General features: G+C 42.9%; 1 protein-coding gene across 2 annotated transcripts in view; it reads right to left on the bottom strand.

Annotated features, from left to right (window-relative positions):
• Window positions 1–17,355, bottom strand: part of PDCD6IP (programmed cell death 6 interacting protein) — a 68,960-nt gene extending 51,605 nt beyond the window's left edge. Inside the window, exons 1-2 of one of the 2 annotated variants that reach the window (XM_070777370.1) lie at window positions 17,004–17,355; window positions 1,211–1,265 (exon numbers count right to left, since the gene is read on the bottom strand). In XM_070777370.1, coding sequence (XP_070633471.1) covers window positions 1,211–1,265; window positions 17,004–17,212 — 264 coding nt within the window. In that variant the 5' untranslated portion in view covers window positions 17,213–17,355. The remainder of the gene's footprint in view (window positions 1–1,210; window positions 1,266–17,003) is intronic. The other variant, XM_070777371.1, reaches the window with a different exon arrangement.
• Window positions 17,356–17,570: the final 215 nt, after the last annotated feature.

Below are 17,570 nucleotides of genomic sequence, written 5' to 3'. Positions count from 1 at the left end.
GTTCTTTTCTGAAAGTAAAATTCAGGCAGTAGGATATCTGCAACGTTGCTCTTCCACAGTAATCACACACACACTATCTTCTCCAGAAAACATGGTCTTGCGCATCTTTACAAATCCACAGTGACCTGAACAGAACAGGCACTTAAGTAGGAGAATTTCCAGGATGAGATAAACTTTTATTTCTTGATTTGGGTGATGGCTAGTGGACACAACTGAAGTGACTTAGCAGCAGCAGCAGACGTGTATATTCACTTCGTGATGACTCAGGCTATACACTGTTTGTTAACTGTTCTGTGTGTGTTTTATACACGAATAAAAAGTTTACTTAATTAAAAACTGCATCTCACTCTAAACTATTCCACAGTGTGAAGGTTAAAAGAATTTAGCCTCTTTTAAATTATGTATTGCAATCCAATACAGAATTTTTCAACTATGGCTGAGAGAAATTTTCAATACACCTGAAAGTAGAGACAGTAACACAAGGAACTCACATACACACATCAGTCTTCTACCCGTCTCCACTCATCTACCCACACTTTCCAATCCAAACACCAACACACACATACTTTTTCTCCTGGGGTATTTTAAAACAAGTCTCACCACATCACTTGACTTGTAAAAACTTTATGCTTAAAGTATTTTGTACAAACTATTTTAACATTTAGAAATGTCACAAAAGTTAAAAACTTTTAACAAGTGTCCCAAATATAACTGCACGAAATCATCAGCACTTTCAATATCTATCTTTCAAGAGAAAGACTGACATGCCTACAGTGTAACACCTAATCATAACAGTATTTCAAGTTTATATGCAAATGCAACTTGGGCAAATAATTTTTAAAGCACATAAACTGAAACTAAATACGTCCTGAATCATATAGTTTCCTACTTTATTCTGTAAAAACCAAAGGAAAGGACATCACAGATTATCTTGGTCCATACTTTCTACAGATAAAAAATGCAGGAAGAAAAATGCAATCCAATGCACTACGTGAGCACAGAAGTGACTGAGGAACGGCATGAACAGAATTTCAAGAGACACTTCAAAGCAGCACAGATTCATAACAGATGGGCTTAAAAGTTTTTCATTTAAAAGTGTTATAAAAACCTAGACAGTGAAGAGACACCGTTTATTTTAATAAAACACCAAGGGTAAGAGGAAATGGGTGATTTACCATTATCACATGTAACTTTAAAACAAATGACTTACCTGGTTTTCAGAAAATGGAAATTTGGGTTCAATGGAACAGATCTGATCATAGTATCTGAAAAAGAGAGCAAATTTGTTTATTTTTGCTTTTGTTTCCCTTGACTGAGGAGACATAAAAAGATATGACTCATATCAAACAGTGTATTTTGTTTTCTTCTAGAAGTTTTATGGCTTCAGGTCTTACATCTAGAAGTCTTTAATCCATTTTGAATTTATTTTTGCTCATGGCGTGAGAAGTAGTCCAGTTTTCCCAACACCATTTACTTCAGAAGCTGTCTTTTCCCTACTGTATAGGAGATTAGGCATACAAATGTCTAATAGAAAATAAATGAGCCACAGATATGGAATGTACAGTGTGGGGAATGTGGTCAATAGTTATGTAATATCTTTGTATGGTGACGAATGGCATCTGAACATACTGGGATTACTTTGAAACGTACAGAAATACTAAATCACTATGCTGTGTGACAGAAACTAACACAGTGTTGTGGGTCAATTCTACTTCAAAACCAAACACACACAGAAAAAGAGATCCAATTTTCAGTTACCAGAGGTGGGGACTTGAGGGGAGAAGAACTGGATGAAGGCAGTCAAAGGTACAAACTTCTAGTCATAAGGTAACTAAGTACTGATACCAGGGCTGTCTAACACAATATGATACATGTAATTAACATTGCTTTATACTATATATGAAAGTTGTTAAGAGAGTAAATCCTAAGTGTTCTCACCACAAGGAAAAAGATTTCTATTTCTTTAATTTTGTATCTATATAAGATGATGGATATTCACTAAACTTACAGTACTCACCAATTCATGACTTAACGTCAAATCCTTACGCTGTACTATACCTTAAACTTACACAGAGCTAAGTGTCAATTACATCTCCATAAATCAGGAAGAAAAAGGAACAATAAAAAATAATTGATCAATATAAAAACCAGTCAAAACCTAAAATTACCAAAGCTAAGTATTACACACATTTATATAAATACAACTGGTTTAAGAGTATACTTAAACTTACGCATGCTTACTTTCAGTGGCCCACAAATTAGATTTCAATCAGCCATTTTAAAATTAATTAACATAGTCTTTTAATGTGTAAACCTATAGCTAAAATGCATGCAATGAAAAAACTATTAACAAAAAACTCTTAGCACCAAAGAAAAATATTTGTCTACTATTATTCGCTAAAAGCAAACTAACCTCTGCCTAGGTAACCAATGCATTTCTTAAAATACTATTTCTTATTAAGGTTATTGTTTACATCCACTGGACAAATTAACACCTCTGGTAAACTACTGATCTATGGGGTTGCACAGAGTCGGACACGACTGAAGTGACTTAGCAGCAGCAGCAGCAAAAGCAGTTTGCTGCTGCTGCTAAGTCGCTTCAGCCGTGTCCGACTCTGTGCGACCCCACAGACGGCAGCCCACCAGGCTCCTCTGTCCATGGCATTCTCCAGGCAAGAGTGCTGGAGTGGGTTGCCATTTCCTTCTCCAATGCAGGGAAGTGAAAAGTAGTTAAGCCGCCGAGTCGTGTCTGACTCTTCTCGACCCCATGGACTGCATCGCACCAGGCTCCTTTGTCCACGGGATTCTCCAGGCAAGAGTGCTGTAGTGGGGTGCCATTGCCCAGGTTTACCAGCTTTCAAATGTGATTTCAGTATGTCCGCCCCATCCATTTCCACCAATGCTACACAGTGTGCCAACATTTCCCCTCTCCCCTGAAAGCAGACTAATCCACAAGTTCCCCAGCCAGTCACCCTTTCTCTTCTTTCTCATTCTTCCATCTGTTCTCCATATAGCAGCCAGAATGACCATGAAACGTGACCTCTGAGCTAGCAAGGTGGGGGTTAAGGGGTGTCCAAGGCCAAGCTTCTAACTGGCCTCTAATCTTTCTTCTTCCCCTTATCACCTCCCTGCCCATCCCCTCCCACGAGTCATCAGGGTTGACTGCAATTGTTATTTCTGAAGCTTAGTTTTCAGGAGGGGTGGGAGCAGATAGGACAAATCAGAGATCAAGTTTATGGCTGCCATGGCTACAAGTTTGGTTACAAACAGGAAGAACAGAACAATTAAATACACTGAAGATAATGGGAGTCAGGTTTCTAACTGCCTTGGAAAAAAAGAGTTACAAATATGGGATAGTGGACAGCTAGAAGAAACTGGCTGTGGACTGGAACTGGAGGTATCAGTGTGAACTCATTTTTAACACAGTGTAATACAGATACAAAAAGTGGTATAAATGTGTGTGTGTATTTCCTAAATTTATATGCTGAGAGGCTCTAGCAACAATAATACTAAGTAGCAAAAAGCACACCTAGAGTCCAGATAAATTATGCTCTGCACTAAATGGAGCCAGCGTTGGGACTTCCCTTGGTGGGCCAGTGGTTAGGACTCTGCACTGAACTGCAGGGGGCATGGGTCCCATCCCTGGTCCGGGAACTAAGATCGCATAAGCTGCGTGGTATAGCCAATAAATAAATGAATTAATTAATAATTAATAAACAGAGCCAGTGCTCCTTAGAGAAATGACGGACCCCACGGCTGACAATGAGAAAATTCAAGTCAAGCCTAAACATTCAGCTATGCCAGAAAGTTAAGGAAGTACTTAAAACATGAGGAGGAAATGTCAAAAGTACACAGGAACTAGCTGAAAGCAGCTCCCACTAGCCAAGTCCAGAATAATTCAAACAAATAGCAAATCATACTCCACTGAGGAAAATAAGATCATTCTAAAGTAAACAGAACAAACAATTTAACAGGGAAAACTCTACCCTAATATACAATGCCAACCAATGAATCTAGAAGAAACAACGAGGTGAGCAAAGTCACGACGTTGCCCCTTTCATAATATATCTGATTCAGGTAAAATCATTACCAGAAGCTAAAACATAAGCTTGATGGAAACAGGGTATTACAGAATCTCAAAGTATCTCCCCACAAGATCAGATCAGATCAGTCGCTCAGTCGTGTCCGACTCTTTGTGATCCCATGAATCGCAGCCCGCCAGGCCTCCCTGTCTATCACCAACTCCCGAAGTTCACTCAGACTCACATCCATCGAGTCAGTGATGCCATCCAGCCATCTCATCCTCTGTTGTCCCCTTCTCCTCCTGCCCCCAATCCCTGCCAGCATCAGAGTCTCTTTCAATGAGTCAACTCTTCACATGAGGTGGCCAAAGTACTGGAGTTTCAGCTTTAGCATCATTCCTTCCAAAGAAATCCCAGGGCTGATCTCCTTCAGAATGGACTGGTTGGATCTCCTTGCAGTCCAAGGGACTCTCAAGAGTCTTCTCCAACACCACAGTTCAAAAGCATCAATTCTTCGGCACTCAGCCTTCTTCACAGTCCAACTTTCACATCCATACATGACTACAGGAAAATCCATAGCCTTGACTAGATGGACTTTTGTTGGCAAAGTAATGTCTCTGCTTTTGAATATGCTATCTAGGTTGGTCATAACTTTCCTTCCAAGGAGTAAGCGTCTTTTCATTTCATGGCTGCAGTCACCATCTGCAGTGATTTTGGAGCCCAGAAAAATAAAGTCTGACATTGTTTCCACTGATTCCCCATCTATCTCCCATGAAGTGATGGGACCGGATGCCATGATCTTCGTTTTCTGAATGCTGAGCTTTAAGCCAACTTTTTCACTCTCCACTTTCACTTTCATCAAGAGGCTTTTTAGTTCCTCTTCACTTTCTGCCATAAGGGTGGTGTCATCTGCATATCTGAGGTGATTGATATTTCTCCCGGCAATCTTGATTCCAGCTTGTGCTTCTTCCAGTCCAGCGTTTCTCATGATGTACTCTGCATATAAGTTAAATAAACAGGGTGACAATATACAGCCTTGACGAACTCCTTTTCCCATTTGGAACCAGTCTGTTGTTCCATGTCCAGTTCTAACTGTTACTTACTACTTAATATAACTTATTAACTGTGAGGTCAAAAAAACTGGCGGACACCATCTTAACAAAGTGATAAACATCAAACATTATCAGCAATGGGACAAATCAACCTCATGCTTTTCTTAAGGTGCATTAAAAAAAACACAGCATCATTTGGGTTTGTACAACAGCCCCACCATGCATAAAATCCAAGAAAATAAGAGGCAAGCCCTTTAACTAAGGGACATTCTACAAAGTAAGCAGCCTGTACCTACTCTTCAAAAATGCCAACGTCTTGAAAAACAACGAAAAACTGATGAACTGTTCCAGACTGAAATAGACTAAAAAGGCAATTAATTGCAATGCAAGATCTGGTATTAGATACTGGACCTGTAAACATTAATAGTAAAGTCAGCAAAATTTGAATGAGTACAACAGATTAAATGGTAATATTTAATCAATGTTAATTTCCTGACTTTGAAAGCTGTACTGTGGTTATGTAGGAGAGTATTCTTGGATTCCCACTATAATTCCATCCAAAAATTGTGGTATCATTCATTACCCAATTTTCCAGCCTCAACTAAGAATATTCACTACACTCTGTAGGCATTAAGATTCTGTGCTCTCTCCTGGCTCAGGACATTCACCCATTTTCTTTCCCTTCACCCAGAAACTTTCCCATCACAATTTCCCATTTTTCTCGTCCTCATTCATTCACTCTTTCAACAAAGACATACTAACAGTCTGCATGCGTGCTAAGTCGCTTGAGTCATGTCCGACTCTTTGCAACCCTATGGACTCTAACCTGCCAGACTCCTCTCTCCGTGGGATTTTCCAGGCAAGAATAGTCGAGTGGATTGCCATCCCCTCCTCCAGGGGATCTTCCCAACCCAGGGATCGAACCCAAGTCTCTTATGACACCTGCACTGGCAGGCGGGTTCTTTACCACTACCTGGGAAGCCCATGCTAACAGTCTGCCATGCACCAAGCACAGTTCTACAACAGGAATTCAGCAGTATATAAATATTAAAAAATCTGCACCCTTGTACAGCTTACTTTTAGAGCTGGAGGCAAAACAAAATTAAGTAACAATGCAGAATAGCACATAGTGTTAAATGCAATGGGAGAAATAAAGAGGTGAGAGGGATAAGGTCATGTGCAGGGGGTGACATGAGAAGGCTATAGTTTTTTTTTTAAATAACATGGTCATTGGACTACGTACAAGTAAAACAAAAAAAAATTTTTAATGTCATGTATAATAGGGCACGAAGGAAGTGATGGGATGTGGGGAAAAGCATCACCAGTGGAAGGGAGAACAAGTGCCAGGAATCTGAGAAAAACGTATGCCTGAAAATACCTCTGCACAATGAGGAGGATATGGCTGGAGAGCAAGCACAGGAGAAGACAGCAGATGAAATCAAGGAAGTAATGATGCCTCGAGTGCATCTGTAAGACTTTTGGCTTCTACTACTGCTTAAGAAGAGGAAGCACCAAAAAAAAAAGAAGAGGAAGCACCAAAGGGTGTGGACAAGAGTAACACGAGCTAATCTATTTTCAGATTCACCCCAGACCCTCTGTAGAAAACTGACTCACAGGTGTGCAAACGGCAGGAGTCCAGAGAAGTCAGGAAGCTACTACACTGAAGCAGTCAGGTGATGCATGGTGGTGGCAGAAGCAACAGCAGCAGTCAACGTCATGCCTTTTCTAAACGCCTCTCCACTGACAATCACTTAGGGCCCGGAATTTTCCCTTCACAACTTACCACAGTCAGTTATGTATTAATCGGTTCTAAACTCCCTGAGAGCAGGAACTGGATCTTACTTGCTAAGCTTCATTACTAGCTCCAAACAAAAGAATCAGCAAAATGCAAAGTTTTCAAAAAGCAACTTTTTTATCTCTGAAACGTAAAACCTGAGATTCTGTTTTGAGAACAAATAGGAACTACTAAAGAATGTGTCCATAAAGAGAGACAAGTGAGTACAGAGACCCTGAGGCCACAGCCCCTAAGGGCGAGCCAGCATAGCAAAGGGGCCAACAGGGCTACAGAGCAGGGATCCCCACACTTCGTCTTTGGGCTTCCCAGGTGGCTCAGTGGTAAAGAATCTACCTGCCAGTGCAGGAGACGTGGGTTCAATCCCTGGGTCGGGCAGACCCCACGGAGGAGGAAATGGCAACCCTCTCAGGTATTCTTGCCTTGAGAATTCCATAGACAGAGGAGCGAGACGGGCTAGTCCATGGGGTTGCAAAGAGTTGGACGTGACTGAGCACATCCTAGGCCTTGCCAGAACAAAGGCAAAAATCAAGGATGACATGCAGGTACCTGTTACAACATAACAAAAGAGAAAACATCTGCCCTGCCCTGCACCCTTTCTACCTGGTTGGGCCACCTCAGATGATGGGATAGCTAGGGACAGGTATCTAACTACCATCAGCTGAAGTTCTCTGAAGGAAAACTATTCAGTCAGGCAGTGAGAAATCCAGGAGACAAGAGGTGGGTAGCGGTCAACGCAGTCAGTTTTGATCTCTGCCCCGGTGACACTCAAATTCCGGCATGCCTTCCTCCCTTGCCAGAGAGTCCAGCCATCTCAACCTGGACAGCTGGCAAGAGATAAGGTGACTTGCTGAGTCACCAATTCCTGGTTCGAGATTACATCATTCACTGCCAAGCCACTTGCCAAGCAGAACATCCAATGTGTAGTGACACCTAAGCAAGTCCTGGGCAGCAGTGAGGCCTGGCTACCGGCCAGGGAGGCAGACACTGAAAATGAAAGGGAGGACGGGGCAGAGGGGAGCACCCTACCCAGCTGTCCAAGGCTCCCAGCGCCAACCCGCTAGAGAGTGCCCCAGACCACACAAAAGCAGGCAGCTGGGCAGGCCTTCATTTGCTGCCCTCTGCTCTAAACCGGAAGGAAGTAGGAGGAAATGAAAATACTCTCTGCAAATGGATCAAGGAAAAAAGAAAGGCTACACAGAACATACCAAATTTCTTTGTATCTATTTACTCCAAAGCTTTTGGGGTTAACTCTCAAAATTTGACTTGTGTGGGGTAACAGTACATTTATATCCTACATTTAAATGCCTAAAAGCTACGTGATGGAATTCTCAAAGTAAAATAAGTGTCTTAGGATAGGCTGGCTTCCTTTGTGGCTGAGATGGTAAAGACTCTGCGTGCAATACAGGAGACCCAGGTTCGATCCTTGGGTCGGGAAGATGCCCTGGAGAAGGAAACGACAATCCACTCCAGTTTTCTTGTTTAGAGAACTCCATGGACAGAGGAGCCTGGCAAGATACAGTACATGGTGTTGCAAGGAGTGACATGACTCTGACATGAACCAGGAATTAGTGACTCAGAAAGTTGCCTTATCTCCTGCCAGCTGTCCAGGTTGAGATGGCTGGACTCTCTGGTAAGGGAGGAAGGGCTTCCCTGGTGGCTCAGCAGATAAAGAATCCGCCTGTAATGAAGCAGACCTCAGTTCAATCCTGGGTTGGGGAGATCCCCTGGAGATCTACCCACTTCAGTATTCTGGCATGGAGAATTCCATGGACTGTATAGTGCATGGGGTCACAAAGAGTCAGAAATGACTGAGCAACTTTCATTTTAGGATAGGTTATATAACATGAAATGTAAGTATGAAAAAATGAAACATAAGTACAGTAGTCACCGGAAATCATTAATACCTGATTTCATAGTATGGAGTAAACTCCACAAAGAAACTAACTCTTTTCAAAAGAAAGGAGACACTGCTAACCACAGTTCAGTTCAGTTGTGTCCGACTCTTTGGGACCTCATGGGCTGCAGCACGCCAGGCTTCCCTGTACATCACCAAAGCCCAGAGCTTACTCAAACTCACGTCCATTGACTCGGTGATACATTCCAACCATCTCATCCTCTGTCGTCCCCTTCTCCTCCAGCCTTCAATCTTCTCCAACATCAGGGTATATTCAAATGAGTCAGTTCTTCGCATCAGGTGGCCAAACTATTGAAGTTTCAGCTTCAACATCAGTCCTTCAAACGAATATTCAGGACTGATTTCCTTTAGGATGGACTGGTTGGATCTCCTCGCTGTCCAAGGGACTCTCAAGTCTTCTCTGACACCACAGTTCAAAAGCATCAATTCTTTGGTGCTCAGCTTTCTTTATAGTCCAACTCTCACATTCATGCATGACTACTGGAAAAACCATAGCTTTGACTAGATGGACCTTTGCTGGCAAAGTAATGTCTCTGCTTTTCAATATGCTATCTAGGTTGGTCATATTTTTCTTCCAAGGTGCAAGTGTCTTTTAATTTCATGGCTGCAGTCACCATCTGCAGTGATTTGGGAGCCCAAAATATAAAATCTGTTTCCATTGTTTCTCCATCTATTTGCCACGAAGTGATGGGACCAGATGCCATGATCTTAGTTTTCTGAATGTTGAGTTTCAAGCCAACTTTTTCACTCTCCCCTTTTACTTTCATCAAGAGGCTCTTAAATTTTTCTTAATTTTCTGCCATAAGGGTGGTGTCACCTGCATATCTAAGGTTACTGATTTCTCCCAGCAACCTTGATTCTAGCTTGTGCATCATTCAGTCCAGCATTTCTCATGATGTACTCTACATATAAGTTATATAAGCAGGGTGAAAGTATACAGCCTTGATATACTCCTTTCCCGATTTGAAACCAGTCTGTTGTTCCATGTCCAGTTCTAACTGTTGCTTCTTGACCTGCATACAGATTTCTCAAGAGGCAGGTAACGTGGTCTGGTATTCCCATCTCTTGAAGGATTTTCCACAGTTTGTTGTGATCCACACAGTCAAAGGTTTTGGTGTAGTCAGTAACGCAGAAGTACGTGTTTTTTTAGAATTCCTTTGCTTCTTCTATGATCCAACGGATGTTGACAATTTGAGCTTTGGTTCTCTGCCTTTTCTAAATCCAACTTGAACATTTGGAAGTTCTCAGTTCACATACTGTTGGAGCCTCGCTTAAAGAATTTTGAGTGTTACTTTGCTAGCGTGTGAGATGAGTGCAAATGTGTGTGAGTTTGAGCATTCTTTGGCATTGCCTTTCTTTGGGACTGGAATGAAAACTGATCTTTTCCAGTCCTGTGGCCACTGCTGAGTTTTCCAAATTTGCTGGCATGTTGAGTGCAGCACTTTCACAGCATCATCTTTTAGGATATGAAATTACCCAGCCTATAAAAACTAACCACGCCACATTTTGCAGCACTTGCTCTCTTCAATGGCCCCCACTCTGTCTGTGGAGTGTGTTTCTCTCTGAATCCCAGTAAATTCATTTCTTACCTATCACTTTGTCTCTCACTCTATTCTTTCTGTGATGAGACATCAAGAACCTCAACTTCATTCTAAACTGAAACCAGGTAGTGTGGGTTTTGGCTGGGTTCAAGGCCCAGCACATGGGTTCTAGTCCCAACCTGAGATGAATGATTTCAGACACACAGCACATGTTGGAAAAACAGGAGCTACAGATTCTGATTTTGCAAATATTCAGAAGTGTTTTTTATATTCTCTAGTACCCATGGATGGAGGAGCCTGGTAGGCTGCAGTCCATGGGGTTGCGAAGAGTCGGACATGACTGAGCGACTTCACTTCCACTTTTCACTTTCATGCACTGGAGAAGGAAATGGCAACTCACTCCAGTGTTCTTGCCTGAAGAATCCCAGGGACGGGGGAGCCTGGTGGGCTGCCATCTATGGGGTCGCACAGAGTCAGACACAACTGAAGCAACTTAGCAGCAGCAGCAGTACTTTAAGAACTCAATGGCTCTAGAGCAAATAACTAAGAACTCAACTTTTTAAACCTCATGGGGAAAAAAAATAGCAAACGAATATATTTATTTTAATATACCAAAGATAAAACAAATTTCCATTCAGTTCAGTTCAGTCGCTCAGTCGTGTCCAACTCTTTGCGACCCCATGAACTGCAGCACACCAGGCCTCCCTGTCCATCACCAACTCCCGGAGTTTACTCAAACTCATGTCCATTGAGTCAAAGATGCCATCCAACCATCTCATCTGTTATCCCCTTCTCCTCCTGCCCTCAATCTTTCCCAGCATCAGGGTCTTTTCAAATGAGTCAGCTCTTCGCATCAGGTGGCCAAAGTACTGGGAGTTTCAACTTCAACATCAGTCGTTCCAATGAACACCCAGGACTGATCTCCTTTAGGATGGACTGGTTCAATCTCCTTGCAGTCCAAGGGATTCTCAAGAGTCTTCTCCAAAAATCCTAATTAAAAAAAAACTTTTTAGGGGGAAGGTATGGAGACCAAGAACAACCAATCCACATGGAAAGTGATACCGCAACACAACTCACGTAAGCCATCCAGTCCCAGTCAGTACTGAGGGCTGGGCAACTCCAAGCCCACCAACCAGATACAGAAGACCAGAGCGCTGGGCCAGGTATTGATTAGAGCCAGTGGACGCCTCCTGCACCTTACCCTCACACTTCCTTCTTTGCCCAATCTATCTCATGAAGAATCACTCATAGAAGCACTGCTGCAGTAGAGTATGGCAGCAAATTCCCTCCAGGATTACAAATAATGAAGACAGTCCTGACAAGCCACTTTATTTATCAAACAAAGATTTTAACTTTTCCTGTTAAATCTGTGTTTACTCATTTATGTAGCATAAATAAAATTAACTCAGCCAAACTAAGGTCTGGCAACTATAGGTACTCCTTGAGATCAAAGGTCAAGTATTATTTATCTTTATATCCACCATACTCTATTTGATTAACAAACTGTAGCAATGTCGTTAGGGCTAATATTATCTCAATATCTTCACCACCAATCAGAATGTAAGCAACAGCTGAGAAGTAAAATGGAACAGCAAAATTTCTTTCTTGATTTATAAAACATTAGTGCTTGGGAAAATTTCCAGAATTATGAAACTAGTTCCATCAACTTTATTTTACAAAGAAAAAGACAGTACCATAATGCAGCAAACTACGTATTAACCCACAAAAAAGTGACACACAAATTTAGAAATGTTACAAAAGCTCTATAAAAGACTCACATTAAAGAAAACTAAAATTACAAATTATTTTAAAAATGTCAACAAGAATACTTCATACCAAAACCAGTTGGATGCAACTGAAAGCAGATTCAGAAAAAACATATAGTCCTAAATGAGATGTATTTGAAAAACAAAAAAAGCTGAGAAGCTAATCATTCTATACAAAAAGAGGAAAAAGAAACAAGTGAATGACAGCATAAATCCAAAGGTTAAGCAGACTTGGTTTAAAAAAAAAGATGGCTCTGAACTTACAAGAGATCTGATTGGGGGGTGGGGGGTAATCATACGCAACATCAGAAATAAGAAAAAAATTGTAACAACAGATTTTGAGGAGAATAAAACACTTTTCAGGATTTCATTACTCAAACTCTGAGCTTCTGAGCTTCCACTGCAGTGGGTGAGGGTTCATCCCCGTTTGGGGAACTAAGATCCCACATGACAGGAGGCAAGACCAAAAAAAAAAAAAAAAAAATTGCAAGGACTTTTGTGTGACAAAAGATACCATAAACATAAGAGACAAAAAACAGATTTAAAGATATTTGTACTATAAATAATAGAAAAAGGATAAATTGCCAGAAAATGTACAGAACTCTTAAAAATCAGTAAGGAAAACACAATGTAGAAAATGGGCCAAAAAAAGGACATGCAATTTACAGAAAAAGAAAGTGGCCAGCCAGCAAACAGAAAATACTGGATCTCAGAGATATCAAGGCAATGCAACCTAAAACTGGGTACCATCTCGCACCCATCTATTCAGCAAAAAGCAACTTATTTAAATTATTAATCAGTGAGTATTCCTGAGGATGTGGAGGGAAAAAAATTTACTTGCCAAGAAGAATGCAAATTGATATAAACACAGAAGAAAGCTGAAAATGCAAATACACTATTTGCTAAACAAAGAGATCTGAATAAACAACCTTCTCTGCTCCCTCTCTCAAACTTCCACTGGAAAGGCAATAAAAATTAAAAAGCTGTAACTGCACTAGGACAAAAAGAATGGGAAAGGGCACAACAGCATACAAGAAGTTCCAATGAAATTTTCTAAAAGGTGAAAGAAAAGTGAATAAATGAAGCAGACACAGCTGAAAAATCTAACTGCCTAGACAGAAAGCAGGCAAATTGTGCAAAGAAGCCAGACAGGAAACTTGAGGGGACTTCCCTGGTGGCCCAGTGGTTAAGACTTTGCCTCCACTGCAGGGGATGTGGGTTCCATGCCTGGTCATTTGAAGATCTTTGCAAGAAATCTTGAGGACAGGCTCACTCTCGGGAAAACGTTCAGGACAGCAAGCGCGGCTCAGGTGGGCACTGAGCGCAGCTAAGTGGGGACAAAGGGAACTGAGAGCCTATTCAAAGTGAAGACAAAGTGTGAGTTTCTCAGACGTGTTCTCTTAGGTTCTCTCTCCATGGGATTCTCCAGGCAAGAATACTGGAATGGGTTGCCATTCCCTTCTCCAGGGGATCTTCCTGATCCACAGATTGAACCCAGGTCTCTCATGTTGCAGGCAGATTCTTTACCGGCTAAGCCACCAGAGAGCCTACTGATGTGCTAATCGCCTACATCATTACCTCTCCTTCCTTCCTAAGAAAATCACATATTTTAGCTGGGTATATGCATGCCCTTAATAAAAATTCCTTTACCTCTCCTACCCTTCCAAGACGTGGACATACATAATGGCTAATAACAGACGAGCAGGGTGTTGTGGGGCAGTTTTCAGGTAACATCCTAAAGGCTTAGCCTTCTGCCTACCCCCCGTCCCTCCCTCCATTCTCTTGCCTAAAAGTTGAGTATAACTGCTATCTGGACCCTGGGAACGAGGACTCTAGCTTTTACAGAGCAGATAGCTGAAACGAGCCTGAACCTGATGAATTTCACAGTGCCATCCCTTTGCTGTGCTGTACTTAGTCGTTCAGTCATGTCCAACTCTTTATGACCCCATGGACTGTAGCCTGCCAGGCTCTTCTGTTCTTGGGGATTCTTCAGGCAAGAATATTGGAGTAGGTTGCCATGCCCTCCTCCACGGGATCTTCCCAACCCAGGGATCAAAATCAAGTCTCCTGCATTGCAGGCCAATTCTGTACAGTCTGAGCCACCAGGGAAGTCCAAGAATACTGGAGTGGGTAGCCGATCCTTTCTCCAGGGGATCTTCCTGCCACAGGAATCAAACCGGGGGCTCCAGCATTGCTGAGCTACCCGGGAAGCCCATACCATCCCTAAGCTATCTAAACTACCCCTCTACCAACTTTTTACACAAGACCAAAATCATAATTTAATTCACTGATAATCTGAGATCTCCCACATACAGCTGAATTCAACCCTCGTACAGCAACATAGATGATATAAAACAGGCTAACACAGAAAAGTCCATACATGAATGCTGCTCACCCTCCATTTTTTCGATCACATTTCAGAAAGCTGACAACCAGGCTTTTTCATGGAAGGAGACTGTAAGCTACAAAGAAATTAATCACCACAAAAGACTGATCACCTAGTGATCAGATTCAATATTTACTGAGGCACTCCTAACCAATTTGTACTTAAAGTCACTTTACAAAGGATAACATTCACTTTTAATATTACAACACATAAACGGTATTTTAGGACATTTTAAGAGTTCGTCTAAAAACAAAAAGGCAAGTCCATCACTGGACCTATATGTGTAGAGCTGTGTGCCAGTACTTACGAAGCTAGTTTCTATTCTTTAGGAATTAACTTAAATCTTCTTTTTCAAAAAGTTCATTAAGTTAAAATATGTAAATTAATGCTCAGTTTATACAATTATTGAAATATATTAACAGTAAAATATTCTGCATAATTGGATGAACCACCCCATAACAGGATGCATACCAAAGATACTTTTGTACATACCTCCATTATAAAATGTAATACACTGTACTAATATCTATCAGCTTACCCTAACTCCACCTGAAAAGCAAGAATGTGCTAATGTGAGGATAATGCAGAGACGACTAAAGAAATAGTTTCAAACAAACTGTCTCTGCAAGAGCCCTAAAACCTAGGAACAGTTCTCACATTTATGCCTGGGAAAATACTAAAAGAATGCACAAATTTAAAACGTTTTAAACCTCATATTACCAATATTCACTATCCTTTCTTGTCTATCAAGTCTCTGAAGACTCCACTGCTCCTTAAGTGTTGAGACCAAACCTAATGCATTCTTGTTTTCATTTCATACCATGACCCATGCTTTGTAAATACTGCTAGTGAAAAATCCTCACTGAACGCTACTCAGGTCTAGGTAAGAGCACGTTAATATAAAGAATGTCTAAGTATTCATAGGTTAACTTTTTAAAAAGCTTATATAAGTATCAAGCTTATATATCTTCAAAACCCAAGTCTTAGCTTTTAAAATTTACCACCAAGGGGTCGTAATCTATTCAGTACCCTCCTCCTGGAAAACTGACTCCATACTAATGCTACTTTAATCCATGCTGCACGGAGAAGTTAAACCAGCACAGTGACTCAGAGGAGGGCGATTAGGCCATTTCCCACTGTACGTGGGCACAAGCCAATCCAATCAGAGGCTTCCGTGGACTTCTGCCAGGGCACAGGAGAAAAGCACTCTTGTGTAAGATCCTGACTGTTAAGACCACCGTAATTACAGGAGAGCCAGTGGCCATCTCTCCGGATTACAGGAACAAAGCTCTCCTAAGAGGAAAACATCCTGGAGGCAGAATCATCTCCAGGAATGCCTAAGGAAGCAATATTCGTTGCCTTTTCAGTTAGTGAGTTTAACCTGAGCGGCTCCTACTTCCGTCTTAATACAGCTGTGTTTTTCCTGTGAAATGAGACTACATTAGACACAGAAAATGTGATCATTAAAAAGGTGAGTGAAAGAATTTTAACTATAAAGTACTATAAAAATGTCCTGCCATCCTAACTGGAAAGTTCTACATAAAAAACTCTCATTAAATACATCCTGAGTTCAATAAACATTTACTAAGATAACAAATTTACTCCATTATGTGCATACCTGTTTGTGAACAAACTGATTAAAAGGAACCTATCTGGAACGTTCTGTCATTCAAGTTTAAATTTTAAATAATGGCAGCTCCTAACCAATGGACGGAGAAGGCAATGGCACCCCACTCCAGTACTCTTGCCTGGAAAATCCCACGGACGGAGGAGCCTGGTAGGCTTCAGTCCATGGGGTCGCGAAAAGTCGGACACGACTAAGCGACTTCCCTTTCACTTTTCACTTTCATGCACTGGAGAAGGAAATAGCAACCCGCTCCAGTGTTCTTGCCTGGAGAATCCCAGGGACGGGGGAGCCTGGTGGGCTGCCGTCTATGGGGTCGAACAGAGTCGGACACGACTGAACTGACTTAGCAACCAATGGAATTCTCCATCAGTCGTTCGGTTGCGATGAACTTAGGAAGAGGGTTCATTTCAAAGTGGACAGTATGGAGTAAGTAACAAACACGAGTTCCAGAGCCCCAATTCTGCCACTTCCCTCAAGCAAATTACTATTATGAAATTCCAACCTGGCCAACAAAGTTTTGCGGTGATGCAAAAATGGAGGAAGGGAGGAGTCTCACAGACACCCCCCTCCCCCGCAAAAAAAAAAAAAAAAAGTGAAGAAAACTAGTTCTGGGTAAATGTGACAAGAGAGACTGAATACGTGGTGGACCGTTCCTCCCAGGTGGCCGGTCGGCCGGGCCCCGGAGGACCGAGGACGGCGGACCGCGGCGGGCAGCCAGGGGAAGTGGGTAGGGTCACCCGGGCCTGCAGGAGGAAGAAATGCAGACCACACCTACGCGCCGGGCCAAGCTGGGGTGGGGCGGCCGGTCCGGCCGTGGATGTGAGGAGTCAGGAAGGGCGGAGGAAGCAGGGCAAGCGGCAGGCCGCCGACAGCCTCCCCCTACCCGGCCCCAGGCCCACCTCAGCAGCGTCTCGAGCGCGCCCTCGTGCTTGTCCAGCGGGCGGCCGAGCGCGGCGCGCCGCAGCTTGCTGAGCTCCTCCGCCGCGCGGCAGTACTGGGCCTGCTCCTCCCCGCCGCTCGGGTACGTCTGCTGGATGAACTTCACCAGCGGCTTGGCCAGGTCCACCTCCGAGGTCTTTTTCAGCTGTACCGAGATGAACGCCGCCATGGCGAGCGCCTCGGCCGCCCTTCGGGCCAAAGACACCACGGGAGGGCGACGAGGGCCGAGGGCCGCGGAGTACCGGGCCGGCGGACGGGCGGACTGAGGGGCTGACGGACGTGCGCTCCGCTTGCGCTTCGGGTCCGGCCACTTCCGGGAGCTCCGGCGCAGGCGCACTCGGCGCGCCGCCCGCGGTCACGTGAGGGAGTCGGGGAGCCGGCAGCTCACCTGGGCCCCACTCGTCCGGGGCTGAATCTTGAGGTGCCAGCCTGCCCCACCTGTGGAATTTTTCTCTTTCCTTCTACTGCTTCGGCAATTGGGCCGAGCGCTTGCGTAAAACTAACTTCCTGCACTCGAACAGTTCCCC

This window comes from Bos indicus, chromosome 22 (assembly GCF_029378745.1).
Source record: "Bos indicus isolate NIAB-ARS_2022 breed Sahiwal x Tharparkar chromosome 22, NIAB-ARS_B.indTharparkar_mat_pri_1.0, whole genome shotgun sequence".
NCBI classification, from domain to species: domain Eukaryota; kingdom Metazoa; phylum Chordata; class Mammalia; order Artiodactyla; family Bovidae; genus Bos; species Bos indicus.
Note: the sequence above shows the minus strand (reverse complement) of the source record. Positions and strands in the feature narration are given on the sequence as shown.